A 24,542-nucleotide genomic window follows, 5' to 3' on the forward strand; every position below is an offset into this window, starting at 1 on the left:
ACCATTGAGTATTATGTTAGCTTGAATTTGTAAATGCCTTCCAGTATATTGAGGAAAATTTCTCTCCCCATTTTGTTCTGGGTTTTTATCATAAATGGGTATTTTATTCTAAAAGGAATAAAGATTTAAGTCATAGATGCAGAGAAACATTCGACAAAATCCACATTTCCTTGCTCATATTGGTGTGATATACTGTATTGATTTGCATGTACTTAACCAAACCTGTGTCCCTCATGTCAGTCCGACTTGATCATGGTTTATTATTCCTTTAATGCTTTGTGGCCTGGGGTTTGGTTCATCTTGATTTTGTTGAGGATCTTCCCACCTATGTTCATCATGGATGTTGTTCTTTAAGTTTCTTTAATATACTGCTTCTGTCTGTTTTTGATATGAGGATAACAATGGCCTTAGAGGCTGAGCTGGAGAGACAGTACAGCAGGTAAGGCATTCTGCATGTGGCCAAACCAGGTTCAATCTCAGGAATCCATATGATTTCCTGACTAATGCCAGGAGAAATTCCTGAGGGCAGATCCAGGAATAAATTCTGAGCATGTAGGGATGTGGGATCCAGAAACAAAATAAAACAAAAAGTGTCCAGATAGTTCCAGTTTCATTAACCTTCTAAAAGAAAATTTTTTTAAATTGTCATTTTATTTATTTATTTATTTATTTATTTATTTATTTATTTACTTATTTGCTTCTTGGGTCACACTGGCAATGCACAGGGGCTACTCCTGGCTCTGCTCTCAAAAATTACTCCTGTCAGTGCTCAGGGGATCATATTGGGTGCTGGGAATCGAACCCGTGTCGGCCGCGTGTAAGGCAAATGCCCTACCCTCTGCGCTATCACTCCAGCCCCCCTTCTAAAAGATATTTTAGAATAAAAAAAGGAAAATTTCTTTAATATTTTGGAAAAATTGTCTAGTAAAACCTTTTGAATGGGGCTTTTATTTTAATATGACTTCTTTTGTTGGTTATTTTGATTTGTGTATGTTTTTGTTGGGTGGAAACTGAGCATCAAAAGTGAAGCTCAGAGACTCAGGGTTCACACAGGAAATTCATCGTCAGCTATGGTGGCAGTTTAGTGTAAAACTCTGAAGATCTGATGTTGACCAGATCCTGTGAGGCTAGAGATACTTGGGATACTCCAGAGGACTGTGGGAAAAGCTCTCTTGGGAGACCATTCAGTGCTGGCAGTTGAACTTGCATCTGGACCAAGCTAATCATGTGTCCTAATCACTGTATTATTTCCAAATCCCTTGAGGGAGACATACATTTATTATTTTTATTTCCTCACTAGTAACTAATGAGGTATCCTGATTCCTTCTGACTTAGCCTTGAGAGATTAAAGAATTCCAAGATAAAATATTTATATCTTTTAGGTTTTCCAATTTCATGACAAATCTTTTTTTTTATAGTATCTTGGATGATACTGTGAAATTTTTGTGGTATTTTTTAGAACTTCCTTTATTTCTGATTTGGTGTTTTAGAATCGTCTCTTTTGTGTCTTTCTAAATTGAATTAGAATGACTAGTTTCACATTCTTGTTTCTTCTACTTAAAAGGCAATGCTGGTTTTGTTGTTATTCTGTAGAATTGTTTCTATTACATTGAATTTTCTTAAGGTTTTATATTTCTCCCCTTCTGCTTTGTTGAGTTTCCTTTGTTGGTCTTTTTCTAGTAATTTAAGAGGTGATGTGAGGTTGTAATTTGGGCTATTCCTTGATGGATGCTTGAATTGTATGAACAAGTTGTATTGCCAACTATCTATTGATTTGGAAAGCTTTCAGTAACTGGCTTTGTAATGGGGTTCTTTCCAACTTTCTTTTTTTAACTTTCTTGCAATGAATTTGCTTAATCAGTATTCATGTTCTTTTAATTTATATAAATATAATGGTTAAATTTCTCTGTCATAACTAATTTATCCCATCTTATGAAGTTTTATTTACAATGTTTTTCTTTAATCACTTCAAAATATTTTGATCCATATACTATTGAAAAACTGTTGAGTTCTGGAAAGACAAGTAGTAACTGACATGAATGTGCTCTGAATAAAATGGCATTCTGTAAGTTTGGCTTTAGAAGTTGAATGAATGTGCTGATATTCATCAAATTGATTGAAAAGCATAAATTCATATGGCATTAAGCAAGAATTTAAGTCGTTTAAGTCGTTTAAAAATTAAAAAAATAAGAAGAAAAAGAATTTCCAAGACTAACATTTTGCACTCTCATTGTCAAAAGCTGTAATAGCTGTTGTGGAAGGGCCTAAGCAGAGATGATCAGGGTCTAAATTGAGCTGTGGCAATTGGGTTTCTTAAGAGAATCAGACTAGGGGAATATGATGCCAAGAACAGGTCAACCTGTACCTCTGGGGCAAGTGGAAGAGCAGCCTGATGGTGTCTTTGGGCTTCCTAATACCCCCAAATTATTGCTTTGCCTTTGGCCAGACCCCAGCATATTGGGAATAAGTTTACTGGGAAATTAAAGGGCCAAAAGTTAGGTATATGGGAGTCACATCCACAAACCACCTCCAACTCAGTTGTGACAGCTAATTTATTGGCCTTATTTCAGAGACCCATAGATAAGTCTCAAAAGAGATCAAAAGCCACAGTTCATCTTGGACCGGCACATGGCTGAACAGAGTGAGGTAAATCATAGGGGGGAAAGGTTGGCCTGGTGGCTTGCCCAAGCAGAACCCTCAGCAGCCTCTTGCTTATATAATCCCAAATCATCACCATACCCCTGGCCTGATTCCACTGTCTCAGGACAGACCTCACCAAGATATAATCTGTTTAAAATTCTGGCATACAGATTTTGTGACTGAAATCTCCAGGCTACCTCCAATTTGGGATGGGCTACTTCCCCCCACTTTCTAATACTCATGGAAGCACTGGCAGTCACCACCACAAACCAACTCCAGCATCACTCTGTAAGCTCTACCACTGACCTTGCCTCAGGAACCAAAAAATAAATCTCAAAAGAGATAAAAGGCAGAAGTTAAGCTCAGACTCACACATGTCTGAAGAGACCAGGGTAAATTGGAGGGGGTGTGGTTTCCCCTGTGACCACCCAAGCAGAGTCCTGAGCCGCTGCTTGTTTCCACAATTCAAAATCGCCTCCATACCCCAAGCCTGATTCCACCACCTCAGGACAGATCTCATCAAGACACAATCTGCTGAAAATTTTGGTATGCGTGTTTTGTGACTGAAATCTCCAGGCTTTCTTAGAGTCGGGATGTGCTCCCTCCACGACCCTGCTCTGTACTTCCAGAAGCCTCAGCAATCAAATCCCCACTCCAAGCTTCCACCCAATTGAAAAGCTACTCCAGCCTTACCATTCTGATAAAAATACCAAATGCCTTCAACAAACATCATGATGTCTTAGCACCTGTCCTGAAAACTATAATGCATAAAACCAAAAGGAGATAGAGAACAGGAAGGAAAGTGACTCTCATAGAAGGAGGCTGGGGGCATGGGGTGGGGGCTTGGGAAATGGTTCTGGGGAAAGGGAGGTCATTGGTGGTGGGAAAGGTACACTGGTGGAGGGATGGGTGCTAGATCTTTGTATGACTAAAACAACCAATTATGAACACATTTGTAATGGTCTATCTCAGATATCCAATATTTTTTTTAAAAAAAACATAGAGTTCATATCCAATTCAATCAGCTGAATCAATAACTGAATAAATAGCACTACTCCGACATTAAAGAGCGAGAGCGAGAGAGAGAGAGAGAGAGAGAGAGAGAGAGAGAGAGAGCCAAACTAGGCAGTATTTAAAATAAGACAGTACAGACCTCAATATATGAAGAGCTCTGGGATATAATACGATCCTTATAACAGAAGGGTTCCATGCTTCTTAGACAGGCAAATCTGTCATGATTCCAGATTAGAAAATGGAGTGTTTTTATATTGCTTTGCTTCAACGTTGTTTCTTTAAGTTTCCCAACCGGGGGCCCCCAACCAGCAGCAGTTCAATGCAAAGACTAGAGTGTTCATTGGTTCTCTGGCCCTGCAGTGCATGGGATACCTGCCCACCTCAGCAGGGTTCAGAGCCCTTCAGCTCTGCACACAGGATGCCCTCAGTACCACGTGGCATGGAGCTGGGACCAGCCATAGACAAAACATGTACCTTAGCACCTGTACTGTTCCTCCAGACCTCAATAAATTTTTCATAATATATGCTGATAAAATCTCTTGAGAAACTCAATTTATTTTCTCTGCCAAAAGAACTGGCATATTAAAATCTTTTCTTTAAAATTTTATTTCATATGATTATATATTATTTAACTTGTTATGAAAATGATTATTTAATGCATATTTGTCTTTTCTTCATGCTTTCTCCTTTTTAGAAACATGTTCACATTCAGACATAGAAATTCAGAATGGTTTTTTTTCTGAAGCTACTACTCAATATCCCATAAATAAACAAGCACAATACAAGTGCAAACCAGGCTTTGCAACAGCAAATGGTGAAACTTCAGGAACAATTACTTGTCAGCTAACTGGATGGTCAGCTCAACCTAAATGCTTTAGTAAGTAATTGTTAGCATTCATGATCTTAGTCATCATTACACAAAGGATTACTGTAAATAATGTCTCAAAAGTTGGGGTGAAGTACTAATGTACTTTCATATTTCAGAAAATATAAGTATTGGTTCTCTGAGCCCTCCAGAGTAATTCGAACATAGAGCCAATATTGATGCCTGAGCTATACTGAGTGTCATCCAAAACCCAAAGAAAATAAAAAATTAAGTATTAAAAATAAATAACTTTCTTTTTAAACATAGAAAAATTTGGGGCATTTAAGATAATGTTCTGTAAGGGAAAATATCAGGATACCTTTCAGTTCAAGTAATTTTCACTTTGAAACACAGCATATGGGCTAGAGAGATAGTATAGCAGGTCACCTTGCATGCAGCACATCTGAGTTTTATCTCTGGCTTCCCAAATGGACCTCAAAGAATCAAAAGCCGTAATTTCTGAGTGCAGAGGCAGGAGCAACCCCTGAGCATCTCCATGTGTGAGCCAAATGCCAGTAGAATAAAGTACAATGTAATTGAGAACTCATTCAAAAGGTAAAAAAGCTTCTGTGTATTTTTATTTGAGTTCCATGTGCCTTACTCAGTGTCACAATCTCTATTCCAAAATTGGAAATTATTTTTTGAAATGAAAATATTAGGAGCTGGAGCTATAGTACAGCCAATAGGATGTTTGCCTTGCAAGCCGCCCACCTGGGTTCCACCCCCAGCATCCCATATGGTCTCCCAAGAACCGCCAGGAATAATTTTTGAATGCAGAGCCAGGAGTAACCCCTGTGCATCGCCGGATGGGATGCAAAAAGCAAAATAAATATATGCATATATACATATATGATTACATGGTGAATAATTTTTCAGTATTTAACCTGAATGATTTGTTGCTTATTTTTCATTTTTATTCTATGTACGTCAGCCAAAGAAAAAAAAAGAAAATATTGCCCTCAAGTCAAAGTCATTTTGCACTAAGTGATATTCGATTCAAGATTGTAACACACTTATTATGGGAGACAAATATCTTTAATATTTATTTTATTTGCCTTGACTCTACTTTTGTAAATTTCAACCTACCTGGGTATTTAACAAATTTTCATATTTGAAATAAATTGGTAAATCTTTATAAGCTTTATCAACATTACTTTAGTATAACTTTCTTGAAAATGAAATTTTCTTGTCATTTTACTTTTTTCACACTAATTCTAAAACAATAGAACTATGTATGCATTCAAATTAATAGCCATAAAAACCACTAGTAAAATATTTAAGAAAACAAAATTGTATGTGCATTTTACAATTGCATATATTGAAAAATAAGAGATTTGTGGAATATTTTAAAATTTAATTTGCTCATTAAAATTAATCCTTTTATTTAATAAATATTTTTTTCACTGTTATATATATTAGAACTTCTAATATTGTTGGTACAGTACTACACAAAATGAATTATAGTTAGTGAAAAATTGCACAAATCTGAGCTAGAGAGATAGTGTAATAGGTAGTGTGCTTTTCTTACAAATGGCCAACCTGGGTTCAATCCCCAGCATTGGAATATGGTCCCCTTAGCACCACCAGGAGTGATTCCTAAGCTCAGTGTGACCCCTGACCTTCACTGGCTGTGGGCAAAAGTGACAACAAACAAATACAATTTCAAATGCATAAATCTGTTATGACACAATTTATTATCAGTGTGCTATGAATCTATAAGTCTGAATGAAAATAATGTGGTTTAATTTTTCAAGAAGGCAGATATAGAAACTTTTGTTTCCTCTTGAGTAACTCCAATCAGTGGTCTGTCCTTGATGTTTCTGGATAATCTTATAATACCTTTGAAAAGCATACTAAAGAATATGACTTTTAACCCCTTTGGGATGGGAGTTGCACCATTAGATTCCTAATGTAAGAATAGAAACATCTAATTCTCATATGCATTAGAATCTTGTGATAGGCCGGGATTTAAGAATGCTCTAAGTAAAAGAAATGGCACACGGTTTATACTCAATGATCAGCTGGAGTATCAATGCAAACCTGGCTATGAAACCAAAGCAGGAAGGACCGGTGGTTCCATAGTGTGTGAGCGCAATGGTTGGTCTGATCAACCTGTTTGTCGTGGTAAGTCCTGTTTCTGTGTTTTTATTCTTTTACAGAATCATAAGATGAATGATTATCTAGAGCTATTTTTAAGAAATTATAATATAAATCAAGGTGTTATCTTGCAACTTAATGTGAACTAGGATGGATGGGTGTTTCGAAGCACAAAGAGGGTGATCTATGTTGAACACAATGCATTGTTACAGTACTATACTTTCTGGATCCTATATGTTATGGCTTTGTGAGTGAAGGATGATTATCTTGTGTCCTAGTTAAAGATATCCACATTATATAAATATAGAAACTTGGGGCTGGAGTGATAGCACAGCGGGTAGGGCATTTGCCTTGCACGCGGCTGACCTGGGTTCAAATCCCAGCATCCCATATGATCCCCTGAGCACCGCCAGGGGTGATTCCTGAGTGCATGAGCCAGGAGTGACCCCTGTGCATTACTAGGTGTGACCCAGAAAGCAAAAAATATATATATATATAGAAACTTGCTCTCTCTCTCTGTCTCTCTGTCTCTCTGTCTCTCTCTCTCTCTCTCTATCTATCTCTCTCTCTCTCTCCTTTTGGGCATTATGGCTTGTAATACAGATGATGAAGGTTATCAGTTTTGCTCCTTTACCTATTTTCAGCATACAGTGTTTATCCAGAGTTGTCAGATTCAACTATCTTTTATTCAAAGAAGCAAAAGAATTCAAGGATTTAGAAAATAGAGATGTGGGTATTTTAACTCCATTTAGTAATGCAGCTTTGCAAAGAAGCATTCCTAAATAAGTTTTCTGGGTACAGAGTTATGTGCAACAGGTGAGGGAGCAAAGAAGTGGACCTAGTTTTAAGATATTCAAGCATCTAGACTGGAACAAGAGTGCAGCAGGTAGGGCATTTGCATTGCACGCTGCCAACCTAGGTTGCATCCCTGCCTCCCCCACCCCCCACCCTTTATGTTTACTTGAGCCCTTCCTGGAGTGATCCCTGATCCCAGAGCTAGGAGTAAGTGCTGCGCTTCTCTAATTGTGACCTGAAAACAACAACAACAAGAACAACAAAACACAAAAAACTCAAGCATTATAAAGCCTGAGACTGGATTCACATTGAAGCTAGAGATAATATGGAAAGAATTATATCATAAATAGCTAAATCAGACTCTCACTCAATGGTGAGTACTTTTAAAAAGAAATTATGATAAGGGAGAATAGAGGCAATTTGATATTTTATGATTAGCCTATATCCAGGCTCTCTTTACTTTTTTGGCTCATGTCTTTGGATGTTTGGGCCACACCAGCTGGCTGTGCTCAGGGCTTACTCCTGGCTCTGCAGCATTCAGGGATCACTCCTCGAGGTGCTCCCAGAACCAGATGCCCTGAGGACTGCACCTGAGTCAGACACATTAAGGCGAGAGCTTTACCTTCTGTTCTAGCTCTCCGACCCCTCTAATAAAGCTCTTTTGTTTGCTGTTGATGCCATGTTTCCCCAACAATGACCCAGAGATGTTGAAACAAGAAAGCCAGAGCAGCATCAGGTCCTTGAGTCCTTATACTGAATCAACCCCTGGTGGACAGCAGATGCATCTTTGTACTCTTGAGACCCACTTTCGAGAGCACCCCTCCCAATATGAACAAAACTACAAACAAGAGTGGAAGAACACAAGAGTATATTATGTATACATTCAGGACACCTAATTGACACCCAGTCATCAGCTCTGAGCACAATGCATTTCATGTTTAAATGAGATGGTTTTTAAGTTTAATTTCTCCATTACTAATGATTTTATTTGTCATCTAGAGTACATTGAAACGCCTTTATGCCTTCAAGTTTTACAATTATTTTAAATGGGCACAGTGTTCTTATTTCTTTGCAGTTTAAAGATTGTAGAATTTTTTTAATGTGACAGGTAACATTTATGGTTTAATAATACAAGTGTTTACATTAATATATATGTTGATAAATTTACATTCAGTCAAGCAAGTTGATTTCCCAAATATTGATGGGGTCTATTGCTGCTCAGTAAATTAGCATCACTCAGATGCCAAAATGAAATTACAGGACACTTAAAATAATGACTACTTATTATTTCCTGGAAGAGGACTTATTTGACATTGTAGACCTCATATTCATGTGACATATGAAGTTTACTTTGCCAATGATTGGGTTCATATTTTCATTCATCTGTTTTATCATTGTATAGAAAAAGAATGCACTGTCCCGAATTTAGACGAAAACATATTGGCTTCTCCCTCAAAAGTAAAATATAGAATTGGAGAGGTGTTGAAATTCTCTTGTAGAAATAAACTTGAGAGAGTTGGACCAGAGTCAGTTCAGTGCTATCACTTTGGATGGTCTCCTAATCCTCCAACATGTAGAGGTAAATATTTATCTTACAATTGCTGAATGAAGAATTCAGATGTTTTTGTATCAACATTTTTTCTTCTCAGTTTTATGCTGTCTTCTAGTGTTGCTGTGATGTAACACAATTAGACAGATTCATTTCCATAAAGGATATACATTTGGTAGCAGATATCTCATATTTCTTTATTAAAGAAAGTAATTTATGATTGCTTCATAAAATACATAGTGTGAGTATAGTTAGACACTATGTGATTGCTAATATTTTGCTTTTGCCAACCATTGCACCAACAAAATTGAATCTAATTAACATCATTGGCTTCATTTCAAATTTTATTGAGCACTTGAGTATTTCTAAATAATATTTTAGAAGGTCATATTCAATTCATTCACATGTATGGCTTAAACAATATTCAAATAGAACAAAAAATGGAAGCATAAATGAAAGCATTTTAAATATTTTAATGTTTTAATTGAATATGTGCATTGGATTTTGTAATTTATTTTGAAATATATAAGTGGAATTTAAATCAAGTTTATAATAATTAGATTCATGAATGCATTTTCTGGACTTAAACATAGTTATAATATTTAAGTTCAGCATAAGAAATCTGAGAAACTTCAATCTTGTATAATGATATATTTTTTGTACAGCTTGCTTAAGAATGCTACAATAAATTATTAAAAAAATATATCAAGGAAAAATTACCATGAACTCTATATCTATGTTGTAAATTATATAAATCAATCAATTGTCACACATTTCTGCTACAGGTCATGTTAAACGTTGTGGTTTCCCGCCTTCACTTTTGAATGGAAGATTGACAGAAGTGGAGAGAGAAGCCTATGAACACAGTGCCGTGGTGGAATATGTTTGTGATCCTCAGTTTCTGATGAAAGGTTCTAGGAAGATTCAGTGTGTTGATGGAAATTGGACAGCTCTGCCTATATGCATTGGTATTGTCTAAGCACTAATGAAATGAAGACTTTTTTGTTTTTATATGTATAAACATAACTTGCATCCTGAGGAGATATAATAATTTTATGACAATTTTTGCAGCGGAGCAGAGTACATGCCAAGATGAACCTGAACTTGAGAATGGCTTTGCTGATTCCTCTGCTCCTCTATATTATCATGGAGAGTCAATCGAGTTCAAATGCACCGATGGATTCACAATGATTGGAGAGAAATCAGTTACATGTTTCCGTGGAAGATGGACCCAACTTCCTAAGTGCATCGGTATGAGCATTTCTCTCAAATTTCATTACTAAAATGTATCGTTTTCATGTGAAAACGCATTTTTCAATTTAAATATTTATTCTTGAATATATGGATAGTTTTGTTTGTAATTTGGGGTAGAGGGAATTTCCCTTGCTTTCACCAGGGAGTTCTTGGGGTTGACTTGTTTTTTTCTAAATTACATTTTTGCAATTTGTGCAACTCAGAGGTTTTTCTGAAGTTCATATTTAATCAGCCCAGGCTTATGTCAGTGACTTGTCATTTTTTTTGGAATTAAGACCAAACTCCTCCTTCTGAGATGCTGCTTATTGTAGATTAATCTATGTATTTCAAAGTTAGAAAAATGGCCCAATAAGATAAATCCTCCAAATCCTTTTTATAAGAACAGAAAGGATATACAAACATGACCCCTTTTTCAAGCATAAAGCTTGAAGTTTTGTCAGGAAGTAGGCATGGTCATTTTTAAATTTTTTTCTAGGACTGGAGTGATTGCACAGTGTGTAGGGCATTTGCCTTGCACGCAGCCGACCTGGGTTGATTCTTCTGCCCCTTTTGGATAGCCCAGCAAGCTACCCAGAGTATCTCGCCCACATGGCCCAAAACAGTAACAACAAATCTCACAATGGATACATTACTGGTGCCCACTTGATGAGCAAAGAGATGAAAGTGATATAGTGACAGCGATGAACAATCTTAAATTACAACAGTCACACTGTCACTGTCACTGTCATCCCGTTGCTCATTGATTTGCTCAAGTGGGCACCAGTAATGTCTCCATTGTGAGACTTGTTGTTACTGGTTTTGGCATATCGAATACACCACGGGTTGCTTGCCAGGCTCTGCAGTGCGAGCTAGATACTCTCAGTACCTTGCTAGGCTTTCTGAGAGGGCTGGAGGAATCGAACCCCAGTCGGCTGCATACAAAGGAAGCGCCCTACCCTCTATGCTATTGCTCCAGCCCAATTACAACAGTAATTGCACAAAATCTTTCAATAGAGGAAAAGTATTAATCGAGGATCCTATCTCATGAATCTCTCTATCCCTGATATAAAATTATTTACAAGTGTTGAGCTATGTCTTACTCATGAATTAAACTACTAGTGCTAATAGACAGGAGAAAATGATGGCTTCTTATATAGTATCTTTTCTTTTGGCCCCTGAAACGAGAAACATTTACTTGTTCTACTCCTCCTAGGAGTCTTGCCTCTCTCAAAATGATAGTGAGCAATTTTCTCTCAGATACAACACAACAGAAGTTAATATTCACGAGGGTGGGTGGGTAGAAGATCTTCTCAGCTAGTGATATAACTTAATCATAGGAGACAGGCCAGTTGTGCCAAAAACCAATCTGGTTATGCCTTCTGCTCTGTAAGTGAATCTTTCTGGTTTTTGGATGTCCCAATCTTGGGTGATCAACTGGAAGCTTGAGGACCTCTTTCACTTCCCTTAAGTACCTTGTCCCCAAGACCTTAAGGGTCTGACACTTAAAGAAAGACTTGGATTTCCAATCTTGTTTACTTGCCAGTTTTCCAATCCATTAATTATTCTAAGAAATGTGTATAACTTTGACCATTAGAGTAAGGATTTATAATATATTCTTCTCTGATGTATTATCAGCACATATTACCACCAATGACCTGTAGGAGACATTCAATAGAAGTTTCTTCATTTACTCAATTAACGGTTATTAATCCTAATTATCTCCTAAAATAGAGTTTAATATAATCCTATTTAGTTGTCATTGGTTTTACTTTCATTTTCTGATCACAGGATTTATTTCATTATGCCCTCCAGTCCAGTTATTTACTACTCTCACTATATCTGCTTCCTTTTTTTTTTTTTTTGCTTTTTGGGTGACATCCGGCGATGCACAGGGATCACTCCTGGCTCATGCACTCAGGAATCACCCCTGGCGGTGCTCAGGGGACCATATGGGATGCTGGGATTCGAACCCGGGTCAGCCGTGTGCAAGGCAAATGCCCTACCCGCTGTGCTATCGCTCCAGCCCCTATATCTTCTTTCTTTTAATAAACAATGTAATCCTTTCAGACAATAAACAACACCAGACATAGGAACACCACCACTTCTTTTGAATATATGTAGTCAACATTAACCATATATTATATTATACATATAACACTAACATAATTATAGTCCTTTGGTTAATATTCTTGAAAAATATCCTGGTGATAATTAGTCTAAATTAGTCCTTAATATAGGAATATATTCTCAGACTGCTTGTGTAGTTCAAATTAGTATCTTATCTCCAATGTTGAAATGCAAAATTATTATTTTTCTTCAACTGGTAATCTGTCTCAAACATTTCATTTATTTTCATTGAACTTTATTAAGTAGTAGTCAAGCAAATATCCAAGATCTATATTGCTGTTCTAACACATTGACAAAGAATTCTCACTTGCATTAAAGCTTTGAAGATTGTAAGTACCTGTTGCCTAAAAGCCATTTTTAACTCATGTTGAAATGGAAAAAATGTATTATGATGATGTGATATTAATGAAGAATGAAATCATTTGATTATAAAATAGCTTCTCAATGACTATAAACTATATAAGTCAAGCAGGTTTTGACATTAAACTCTCTCCTCACATTTTTTAACTGATTTTTTCCGAAAATTTATTTATTTATTTATTTATTTTTAATAAGTGAATCAACGTGAGGTACAGCTATAGGCTTACAGACTTTTGTGCTTGCGTTTCAGTCACACCATGATTGAGTAACCATCCCTCCACCAGTGCCCATTTTTCACCACCATGTTCCCAGCATCCCTTCCACCACCACCACTCCATCCCCTCCAACCCACCCACCTCTGTGGCAGGGCATTCCCTTTTGCTCCTTCTTTCCTTTTGGGTGTTGTGGTTTGCAATAGACATATTGAGTGGCCATCATGTTCCATCTATAGTCTATACAGGTATGTTTCTTTGAATTTTGGTTACCATACACAAGATCTCCTTAAATATTTACATTCTACACACTACCTCTAGCACATACTTTTCTTCTTGTGTCACTTTACCGTTCCTGAAAAATAAATATTTAGGCTAGAAGTGCTTCACGTATTGAGATTAAAATTTCTTCTGCTATGATGGAAAAAAATGAATACTCTGGCAAGGAAACTTCCCGTTTCCTACTTTCAGAGCTCATTGTTTTCCAGGGACGATTGTTTTCAATGAAATGTTTAAAGGTTAGGGATTTAAAATGATGTGGTTTTGAAATGCTTGAAATCAAGAATGGAATTTGCACAGATTTTAGATATGGAAACAAATTAAGTCATGTGATGACGCTTAGACTGCTAAGGATAAAGAACACCCTCCCCAAGGTCTCTTCTGTTCTCCTAATCCCAAAGAGCAAAGTTTATCCGGGACGGCACTTACTCTAAAATGTCTGAGATTGGAGAGAAGATATGTTCATATAAAATAGTTCATCTCATGCAATATGATTGGATGTAATTTGATCGGTGGGATTTATGGGCATAAGGTATCATTTCATTGTACTATTGACTGCATCTTCTAAACATTTTAATCATTTCATTAGTACTTATAGTCTTTTGAATATTATATTTTCTTTTCATAGAAACAAGTAAACTTAAGAAGTGTAGGAAAGCAGAATTGATTTCATTTCATTCTTCTAAGAATAAATTTAATCACAATGACAATGTAACTTACACATGTAATGGTAAATCAGAAATAAAATTCTCAACCTGCATAAATGGAAACTGGGATCCTGAAATAAACTGCAAAGGTGAGCTCTTCTTTTTTAGTTTAAAAGTATTTGTTTTTTACAGAAATCCAAAACTATGCTGCTGCTAGTGCGGCCTCCGAACCTCATATCTCTTCATTCTCCGCAATGGATAACAAATTACCAAATGCTTTCTTTTCAGCAGATCGACTTTAGGGGGGAGAAACTCCAAATCAATAATAGTGAGTTTTTTTATTGAAATATTGAATGTAATCAAAGTAAAGTGAAATTTACCAGTTACACATGCGGGGTGGGGGGCTGGGGAGGTGGGGAGAAGAGGGGAGGTATATTATGATTCTTGGTGGTGGAATATGTGCACTGGTGAAGGGATGGGTGTTTGAGCATTGTATAACTGAGACTTAAACCTGAAAGCTTTGTAACTTTCCACATGGTGAACTAATAAAAAAAAAGAAAAAAAAAAGTATTTGTTTTTTTCCTAAATCATGAAAATAATATTTTGTTACTTCTAAAAATAGCTACCAATTATTAAAGATAATTTCAAGATAATTTATTAAAGATAAGCAAAACAGTTTATAAATTTAATTATATAGTTATACATATATGTATATGTTTTATATATATAAAAGGGGTAAATTTCATAACAAGCATAAAAAGTAGGCAGATTTATTATTGTTGTTTTATTGCTATTGTAGTTTTTATGAGACACACACAGCCTTCCACTAGACATCTTCAAATCTTGCTCCAGTCCTCCCCTTTCACTCTTCCATGTCTTCAGTTCTATTATATGCCCACGTGTTTATTTTTTGTTTAATGTTTCCCTTTAATGCTGGCTTCCTTACTGCATATATATGTGAAATCATACAATATTTTCCTTTCTATTTTAGACTATTTTTGCATGGAAAAATCCTTTCAAGTATCTTCCATTTTCCTACAGGTGGCAAGCTTATAACTCTTGTTTGGAAACAAGTTGGTTATATATTTAAAAATAATGGTGCGTGAAACATTTCAGTACCTAGGACTCTTCAAGTTAATAATTTTGACTTCTTTGGAAAGGCGTGAGAATGCTTCATCATTTAGAAATTCTATCATGGTATTTGAAGGATGCTTTATAGTTGTTTTCAAAATTATTGCACCAATTTACATTTTATCTAGAAATATGCCAGGGTTTTACTATCTTCATACGATTAATTTCTCCTTTTGACTTGTAGTCGGAAGGAGTGCTTGTTATGATTTTTATATTCCTAAATGTATATATGTTATGTTGCATGATATATCCTGGAGTTAGACATTTACTATCTCCAGTTCCATGTGTGATAAAGAAAACTGTGAATTAGCATTTTGAGGGTGTTGGCCCTATCTATGTCCATTAATTCAAATTCTTTCAACTCATCATTTAAGGGTCTTCTATCTTTACTATATTTTTGTCTAGTTTATGTGTCTAATGGCCAAGATGGAGTGTTGAAATCTACCACTCCTGTTTTGTTTCTGTCTGAGTGGTTCCTTAGGCCGGTGAAGAGAAGTTTCATCAAATTTGCTGTTCCTTTGTTTGGTGCGTACATGTTGATGAGAGTTAGTAGTTCTTGATCTTGTGTTACTTTAACCAAAATGTAATGTCTGCCCCTACCTCTATTTGCCTTCTTTATGTTAAAAACTATTTGGTTTGATATTGGTGTGATTACCAGCTTTATTTTTGTTTACCATTTGCTTGTAACATTTTCCATCCTTTCACTCTGAACATGCATTTATGCTGTGAATTTAGGTGTATTTCCTCTAAGCAGCAAATACATTGATATAGTTTCCTGATCTAACCGGTCATTCTGTGATTTCCTTTCTCCCACTCTTTATTTAAATACTGTGGCTTACAATGTTATTCACAATGATTTGTTACAGGCATTCAGTATCCCACCACCAGTCCCACCACCAGTGTCACCTCCCCTCCATTATTGTGTCCATTTTCCAAACCATACTTCAAGTCTGCCCCCATGGCAGGCTTACAGAAACTTATTTTATATTGCTTGATATCTATAAATGGCTGACAGAATGATCAACAAGTACTTTTTAGATGGAAATTGCTGTATTTCACATGTGGACTTAATTCCTTGTCAGAGAGATTACTGAAGTGCTGCTACAAGTTAATCCTCTGTGTGAATGGTTTTGTAAGTTGAGGCTGGCTTCTCGATCACATCTCATTCAATATGAGGTGATACTATTGTACCGTATTGTCAGTGTTGTACATATCTCAAAATCCACATTTTTGAACTGGACAGTTCAACTGCCATTGAATTTTTTATTGATGAGTTTGCATGGCAGTGGAGGTGGTTTGTGAACTTGACTGCTGAGGCTTCTGAAAGTACAAGAAGGTGGGTGGAGGTTGCCTATTCTGATTCTGATAAGGGATGGAGACTTCAGCCACAGGGTCCTTAGGTACCTGTGGTTTCAGCCTGGGTAAATTCACTCTGAACTTCAGCAGTCCTAAGGTGATGGAATCTGGCCAGGGCATGCTTGGCAGTTTTGGGGGTGAAAACCAGTGACAGCCGTAACTTTGTTTGGGCTGGCACCCTCTTCTAAGAGTGCCCCCCACTCACAGAATGCCCAACTGTCGCAGCCAGACACAGGTGTCCAAGAAGTTTATGCAGCTAGTTGATCTATTTCAAGATTTATTTGTGACTCTCTGAATGATGAGCTTACAAGGGGCGGAGATGGTTTGTTGGCCAGACTCACTCTGTGATGTTCAAGGGAGAGTTTCATACATTATCATTCAGAGAAATTATTGATACAAATTATGCATTTTTAAAAATCATTCTTCTTTTATGATTTTGATTATTTTTGTCCTTAGATATTTGTGTTTTTGCAGGAGATCCTTCTATATTCATTACGGATCTGGATTAGATGTAGCAAATGTCTTGCACTCTTGTTTGTCTGAGAATGTTTTTATCATCTCCCATTTGAATGACAATTTTGCAGGGTAGAGAGCCTGAGGTTGAAGATTTTTTTCCAGTAGTGTTCTGAGTAGATCATCCCATTTTCTTTTTGCTTGTATAATTTCATACAAAAGATCTACTGTGAATTAGATCTTCTTTTGTATTTTAGATTTTGCTTCTCTCTTGACATTTTAAATACTATGTGTCTTTGCTCTTATGAGTTTTTTTTTACAATATGTATTGGTGTTCTTATATTTGGAGACATTTCATTTGATATTCTTTGGACCTCTTAATTCTATGCATAGGTTGCGTCATGATTGGGGAACTATTCAGCTTCTATCTCTCTCACTAACTTTGCTTCTCTTTCCAGGGTTCCTAAGATTCAAATATTCTTCTTCTGATGTTATCCGGGAAGTATTTTAGATTTGATACCATGTTTAATTTGTTTTTCTTTTGGCTCTTCTTCTGTAATGCTCACTTGTGATTTGTCTTCACTGACAGGCTTCTATCTGAATTCTGTTGCTGCGAGTGGTTACTGACTTCTTGGTCTTTTTCCACTCCACTTCAATATATTCTCTAAGATTTTACATCAGTTTTTCTTTGAGATTATTGAGTTTCTCTCTTAAGAGCATCTTTCATTTCCTCTGCATAAAGGTTGTTCATCCTCAAATGGTGTCAAAATTTGTGTGTGTAAGTCAAAAATTGTAATAGGCTTGATGATACCTCTGGACACATGTCCCCATGTGATTTCCAAACTAACTTCCTTGTTCTGTTTTGTGGGTGGGAACCATGGAGCTGCTAGCAAAGATTCAAGTCTTTGGTGATGACCACCCAGACTTCAGGGGTAGTTGCAGTTGACGAATGAGGCTGGATCAGCAGGACTAGGATTCTGTGGTACAAAAAATGAATGAATGTGAGGTTGGTCCCACCACGTAAATGGAAGCAGTGTCAGGGTGTTCTGATTCTCCCATGTGTCCCTGTTGTTTTCCAGCAGGTGTGTAAAGGTGTGAGGAAGGGGACAAATAGATGTTTCAAGGCTGCATAAGCAGCTGCACAGTTTTTTTGTGAAATGGGGGAGACCACACTGAGCTGAAGCACTACCAGCTCCTCTGGTCCAGAGAATGTGAACCCATACTTACATAATTTTTCATACTTCTTTTCTTCCAAACACTTCTGCTCTCATTTAATGTTGCTGATTATTTTTAAGAAATATTATTTTTTGTTATAAAGACATTCCCAACAATTAGTAAGTATTTAGTATCTAGTATTGGTTGAAATAACTATCTGTCCTCGGAGTTGGAGCAATAGCACAGTTGGCAGGGCATTTGCCTTGCACACGGCCGACACATTTTCGATTCCCAGCATTCCATATGATGCCCTGAGCACAGTCAGGAGTAGTTCCTGAGTGCAGAGCCAGGAATTACCCCTGCATTGCCAAGTGTGAACCAAAATGAAAAAAAAAATACACCAAAAAAAAATCTCAATCCCCCTCCCCCCCGCAAAAATACCTGTCTGTCCTCATCCCAATCTCTCAATTAAGAAACAAGAAAAATAGGGCTGGAGCGATAGCACAGCGCGTAGGGCGTTTGCCTTGCATGCGGCCGACCCGCGTTCGATTCCCAGCGTCCCACATGGTCCACCGAGCACTGCCAAGCATTATTCCTCAGTGCAGAGCCAGGAGTAACCCCTGTGCATCGCCGGGTGTGACCCAAAATAGAAAAAAAAAGAAAAATATAAGGACACTTGTTATTTTGAAATCTCACAAATCTGGAATGATAAGCAAGTTCTTAAGTAAATTCTTAAGAATTTAGTAGTAGAAAATACTTTAAATAAATAAAATTAACATGATGGCAGAACACACTGAAATCTATGGGTATAGTGTAAACAAGGGTATCCATAGCTTTAAAACAGGCATGAGAAAACAAGGAACAAAGCTAAGGCAAGATTGCAATCTAATGCCAAGAAAATGAAATGGACACAAATGCTAACTAGAAGTAAATTGACACAAATATTTAAAAAACTTAAACAGGTGATATATAAAATGATGAGAGATGCTTGATGGTTGGTCCAACAAATGGCATAGCTACCAAGGCGCAGTGCAGAATAAGAAGGTGTTCGTTGTGAACACATTGAAAAGAAAACTCCACCAAGATATTAAAATCAGAAATAACAAAGTAGTTTTGGAGGGAGTTGGGCCACAGCCAGTATAGTGCTGCCTCTGCACTCAGAGATTTATTCCTGGAAGGATCAGGGGTCCACATGAGGCTCTGAGGGTTGAACCAGGGTCGGCACATACATGAGGAGTGCTTGTCTATTCTGCTCTGCCCAGCCACAGGAAAAATATTTTGATTAGCTTCAAAGTTATAACTCTGATGATGTTAATAATTTTGAATAAATTATACTCAGTCCGTCAATTATTTTTTTGAATTGAATATGCCATTTTGGAAAATTGAGAAGTCTTTTAATTTTCACTCTATGTATTTCAATATAGCTTTGAATGAAATCAAGATTTACTATGAGAGAAGAGAGCAAAACTCAAAGAGCAATAGTGGAGTCAAAACTTTTCTAGGTACAAACATCCAGGATCCTTCTCATTTGAAGAGGTCTTCAGAATATGTGCTCCTAAGATATAGCTGAGTTATGTTTTACAGGAACTCATGATTATATGATTATAGAAGAATCTTTTAAATTCTGCTGCTTTTCAAACTAATATCAGACAGATGATCTGTTAACCAGGTCCATTTTGTCAAGCTATATGTTTCTTTCTAGACAGTGCAAACAGAACAGTTATTATACCTCTAGGGAAGTTTTACATTTTTAATCTTATAACTAGGGATCATATTTCCTTCTTATCTTGGCCAAAAACTTGTTTGTATGTTTTGTCATTGTCTAAATAGATTCTCTGATAAATCACCATGTTTTGGTAGACTGTATTGAAGTTTTCGTTCTTTTAAAAAGCTACTTTCCTTAGGGCTGGAGTGATAGCACAGCGGGTAAGGCGTTTGTAGGGCATTTGCCCTGCACTCGGCTGACCTGGGTTCGATTCCCAGCATTCCATATGATCTCCCAAGCACCACCAGGAGTAATTACTGAGTGCAGATTGAGGAGTAACCCCTGAGCAATGCTGGGTGTGACCCCCCCCCAAAAAATGCTAAAGCAAATTAAAAAAAAACCTTGCTTTTGGCCCACACCCAGAGGGGCTCAGGGACGATTCCCGGGTCCTGTGTGTTAGCAGTTGCTCCTGAATGTGCTCAGGGGACCATGTGGTGCCACGGAGTGAACCTTGGCCTTCCCCAAGTAGCATGAACTCCAGTCCTTTGATTTATTCCTTCCCCCGCCTTTAAGATGGTTTTAATCCATCTTAAAGCATTAATCTATATACATATATGACTACAACAATGCTTAAGGATTTAAGGATTTAAGGATTTAAGTATTGTTGTAGTCATATATGTATATAGATTTGTTTAAAAACCCTAGATCAATATTTAGTGTCTATAAAAGAATCTGTAATAGGTATGAAATTTAAAAAAATTTGAAGATTATTAAATCTGCCCACAAAGGTATAAAAGTAAAAACCTCCAGGGGCTGCAGTGGTAGCGCAGCGGGTAGGGCATTTGCCTCGCACTAGGCTGACCCGAGTTTGATTCCCAGCATCCCATATGGTCCTCCAGCACCACCAGTAGTAATTCCTGAGTGCAGAGCCAGGAGTAACACCTGTGCATCTCTGGGTGTGACCCGAAAAACAAACAAACAAAAAGTGAAAACGTCCAAAATCATGATATATTATACATAGAGCATATAATCACATGATCATTATGATACTTTATTACTGAATTTTGCATTTCTTGAATTAGTTTTATAGTCTTTTAACCTGATTTTTATTAAGAAATTTAATTTTAATAATTTTAGGTCAAACAATACAGGTCTGCCCACCTCCACCTCAGATTCCCAATAGTCAAATTATGACGACCACAGTCAATTACCAGGATGGAGAAAGAATATCAATTCTCTGCCAAGAAAATTATGTAATGCAGGAATCAGAAGAAATGGAGTGCAAAAATGGAACCTGGCAGTCAATACCACGCTGTGTAGGTCAGTATTGTCTAGTTTGCAACAACTATTCCCAAAACGGTTGCTTTGTTTAAATGAAAGTAGTGAAACTTGTTCATTTACTTTCTCTTGAAATAGCAAATTACAAATACAAGCAAACAGATCAATTAAACATTTTCTATTTGTCCTGAGAAACAAATGTGAAAAAATGGAGGTTGCTATGTAAAACAGCTACAAGTTTTGCTTATGATTTATTTTTACTTCTCATGAAAAAAAAAATTGGAGAAGTCGGTTTGGGCACGTTTAACATATATGTGAGATTTGCTAAGGATATCTAATCATGCAAGCTTCATGTTTTTTGACCTTATAATTTAATTTTGTTCATGTTTCCCTCAGATAAAATGCCAGTGTTGGATTGATTTTTTTTCATTTTCATATTTTAATTGAACCAAAGTTATACGAAACATTTTCATTTGGATCTCTGTTGTTCCTCTAGAAAAACTTCCATGTTCTCGGCCACCTCAGATTGAACATGGAAACACCACATCAGCTAGGTCTTCTCTAGGGCACGAAGTTTACCCACATGGCACCATACTGAATTACACTTGTCAAGCTGGTTTTAAGATATCTGAAGAAGACAACAAGATAAAGTGCTTCATGGGAGAATGGAGTCTTCCACCTCGGTGTGTAGGTGAGCATAGTGCAACAACTAATTTTTTTTTTCAGTAAAATTTCTAAGAAGAATCAATTCCCGTCAAAATAATATGGGAGAAGTATTCTTATTTATAAATTTATATTCTTTCACATGTTAGACAGGATTTTCGCACTCTAGCAAACAATTTTGGTATGATCAAATCAATCTACTATTGGCAATCTTATAGGCTCACTATAAATATCACTTGTAATTCTGGCATTTTTTGTATTGTAACTCAGTATAGAGTGAAATTAAGTTTACCACTTCATATACAGCGCTTCTGAATACATATAAGTACTTTATGGGAACTATGCAGTGTTTGCTAGAATGTAGTGATTACTTTTCAGCCAAGTTTTTATATTTTTTCCCTACATTGTCCCAATTTTTCATACTATAAGGTACATTTGTTAAGATGGTTAATTCCTATTGTGTTTCCCTTTTTCTGTTATTTACTGGTTAGGAAAGAATTTACAGTTTCTCCTATATACATTATGATATACACATTCTCATATCTATATACATATGTAGATCTGTACATTCTTAGCTTCAAGTTCTTGCTCAGATTAACAGCTGGCTACATGCTAGGAGGCTGATTTGAGGACCTATATGTGCACCTTCTCTGTGATGTCGTCTCAGCTCCTGATTTAGTATTAAATAAAATTTGGTTATTGAGCAAAAGCACAGAGGGTAATGTTTGTTTTGTAGTCTGCGACCTGGGTTCAATCCCAATACCACATGCAGTGCTCCCAGTTCATGAGGAGTGATTCCTGAGTGTAGATCCAGGAGAAAGCCCGGAGCACTGCCACTTGTGGTTCCCAAACCAAATATTAATTAAATAAAAAGAAACTTAAATTGTAAAGTGCTAAAACTACATATTACATTTCATTATCAGTTAATAAAATCCACAAATTTCAAAGCTAGTAAAATATAGAGTCATTCTTTCCTCTTCTTTTAAGGACTTCCTTGTGGAACTCCACCTCAGATTTCCCATGGTGTACCTCAGTTATACAATGGAGATGGTTACCAATACGGAGAAGAGGTTATGTACAGCTGCACTGACGGTTATGGAATTAATGGATCTGCAATTGTAAAATGTTTAGGAGGAAAATGGTCCAGTCCACCAGAATGCATAGGTATAGTGTACTATATTCTTCTAAAGCTGACAATTATCTTTAATTCAGAACATAGATACTACAAATATTAATCTAAGTAGTAATTCTAAAATTTATAAAACTATCTCTGGAAAATTATTGAAATTGGTAGAAGTACTTTCCCCAGGAATAAAAATTAACAACATTAGCTAACTTATGACATTTTCACATCACCTTGGTTTTGGTTTCAACATCCTCCCTCTCTAATACACATTTTACTTTACAGTGAGGTACACAGTTACAAAGGTGTTCGCAATTGGTTTTCAGTCATACACTGGTCCAACACTCATCCCTCTACCAGTGTACATTTCCCACCACCAAGGTCCCCAGTTTTCCTCTCCTGTTCCTCCACCCACATTGTGTCTATGGCAAGCAAATTTCCTCTCTCTCTCTCGCTTTCTCTTTCTCTCTTTCTCTCCTTCTTTCTCTTTCTGTCTTTCTTTATCACTCTCTCTCCACTCCTCTTTCTAATATATTTGTACTTCTAATATACATTTGCCACTCGATGTTTCCTATTTTTTAAATAGCTCATCAACTTTATTAGTATGCTACTTTCTATGACTTCTTTATTAAGAAATATTAAGAAGTATTTTATTAAAGCTAACAGATTTTCACAGACAGTACACACATACACAAACATATACACACACTTGTTTATGCGCTGATCTATGTGGGCAGAAAAAAAATTTGAACATAAGAAGTATGACTTCAAGTAACATATGTATTCATATATATTTAGGTTTTCAATATCACCATATCCATGTTTGTACTTTGGATAAATATATAACAAATCATTTGATACAGTTAAGTCAGTATGTTGGTTTTTTGCAAATTATAATAAAAATAATTATGGACTGGAGTGATAGCACCTCGAGTAGGGTGTTTGCCTCGCAAGTGACCAACCTGGGTTCGATTCCTTCATCCTTCTCGGAGAGCTCGGCAAGCTATCGAGAGTATCCTGCTCGCATGGCAGAGCCCGGCAAGCTACCCCTGGCATATTCAATATGCCAAAAATAATAAGGACAAGTCTCACAATGGAGACGTTACTGGTGCCCGCTCGAGCAAATTGATGAACAATGGGACAACAGTGCTACAGTCCTACTAATAAAAAATATAGTATACTATTAGACATATATGTTTTGAATGCTTCTATTATTCTAGGATTTAACTAAAGGAAATTATGGATATTTTCTTGACAGATTTCCTAAATATGTATGTATTCTTTATCTTCTTTTTATTTTCAGAAACAAATTGCTTAAGCTTACCCAAATTCAATAACGCCATTCTTGTAAGCTCAAAGAAGAACTCCTATAAATCAGGAGAAAAGGTGACTTTTAAATGTTCAGATAATTACCAACTAGACGGACCCAGTTATACAGAATGTTTTAACAGCAAATGGATAGGAGGGCCAATATGTCGAGGTAATTCAGTGATAATTTTCATTAATTTATTACACTCACTTGAAAGAATCATAATACACTTTTTAAAGCTTGCTTTTAGCAGATCCAGCTTCATGCCTTGATATAAAAGGTTGAAACTGTGTGCTCAACGGTCAGTTGATAATTCGGTAGTTCTCATTGTAGTCCTTGGAAGAGTCATGTAAGTGTCTTCAGGCAAGTTACAAGTAAAGGTTAATTTACAGGTTCACTCAGACCTATTGAACCCAAAACTCTGGAAATGTGACCCTCAGAACAAATTAACTTCCAAAGAAATCTTTGTGCACTCTATCTAGTCTTATCTATTTTACATAGCCATGGAATCTTCCTGAGGAATTACTCATTACTCATTGGAGTAGACTGAA

The 24,542-nt window shown here is 36.6% G+C and overlaps 1 protein-coding gene across 1 annotated transcript in view; it reads left to right on the top strand.

Annotated features, from left to right (window-relative positions):
* Positions 1-24,542, top strand: part of CFH (complement factor H) — a 65,538-nt gene that overhangs the window by 35,472 nt on the left and 5,524 nt on the right. The window contains exons 10-19 of the mRNA XM_055144560.1: positions 4,349-4,531; positions 6,467-6,643; positions 8,814-8,990; positions 9,746-9,928; positions 10,032-10,211; positions 13,800-13,967; positions 20,756-20,938; positions 21,393-21,587; positions 22,547-22,723; positions 23,986-24,162. Of these exons, the coding sequence (XP_055000535.1) occupies positions 4,349-4,531; positions 6,467-6,643; positions 8,814-8,990; positions 9,746-9,928; positions 10,032-10,211; positions 13,800-13,967; positions 20,756-20,938; positions 21,393-21,587; positions 22,547-22,723; positions 23,986-24,162 (1,800 nt within the window). The remainder of the gene's footprint in view (positions 1-4,348; positions 4,532-6,466; positions 6,644-8,813; positions 8,991-9,745; positions 9,929-10,031; positions 10,212-13,799; positions 13,968-20,755; positions 20,939-21,392; positions 21,588-22,546; positions 22,724-23,985; positions 24,163-24,542) is intronic.

The sequence above is a fragment of the Sorex araneus genome, chromosome 7, assembly GCF_027595985.1.
Source record: "Sorex araneus isolate mSorAra2 chromosome 7, mSorAra2.pri, whole genome shotgun sequence".
Classification (NCBI taxonomy): Eukaryota; Metazoa; Chordata; class Mammalia; order Eulipotyphla; family Soricidae; genus Sorex; species Sorex araneus.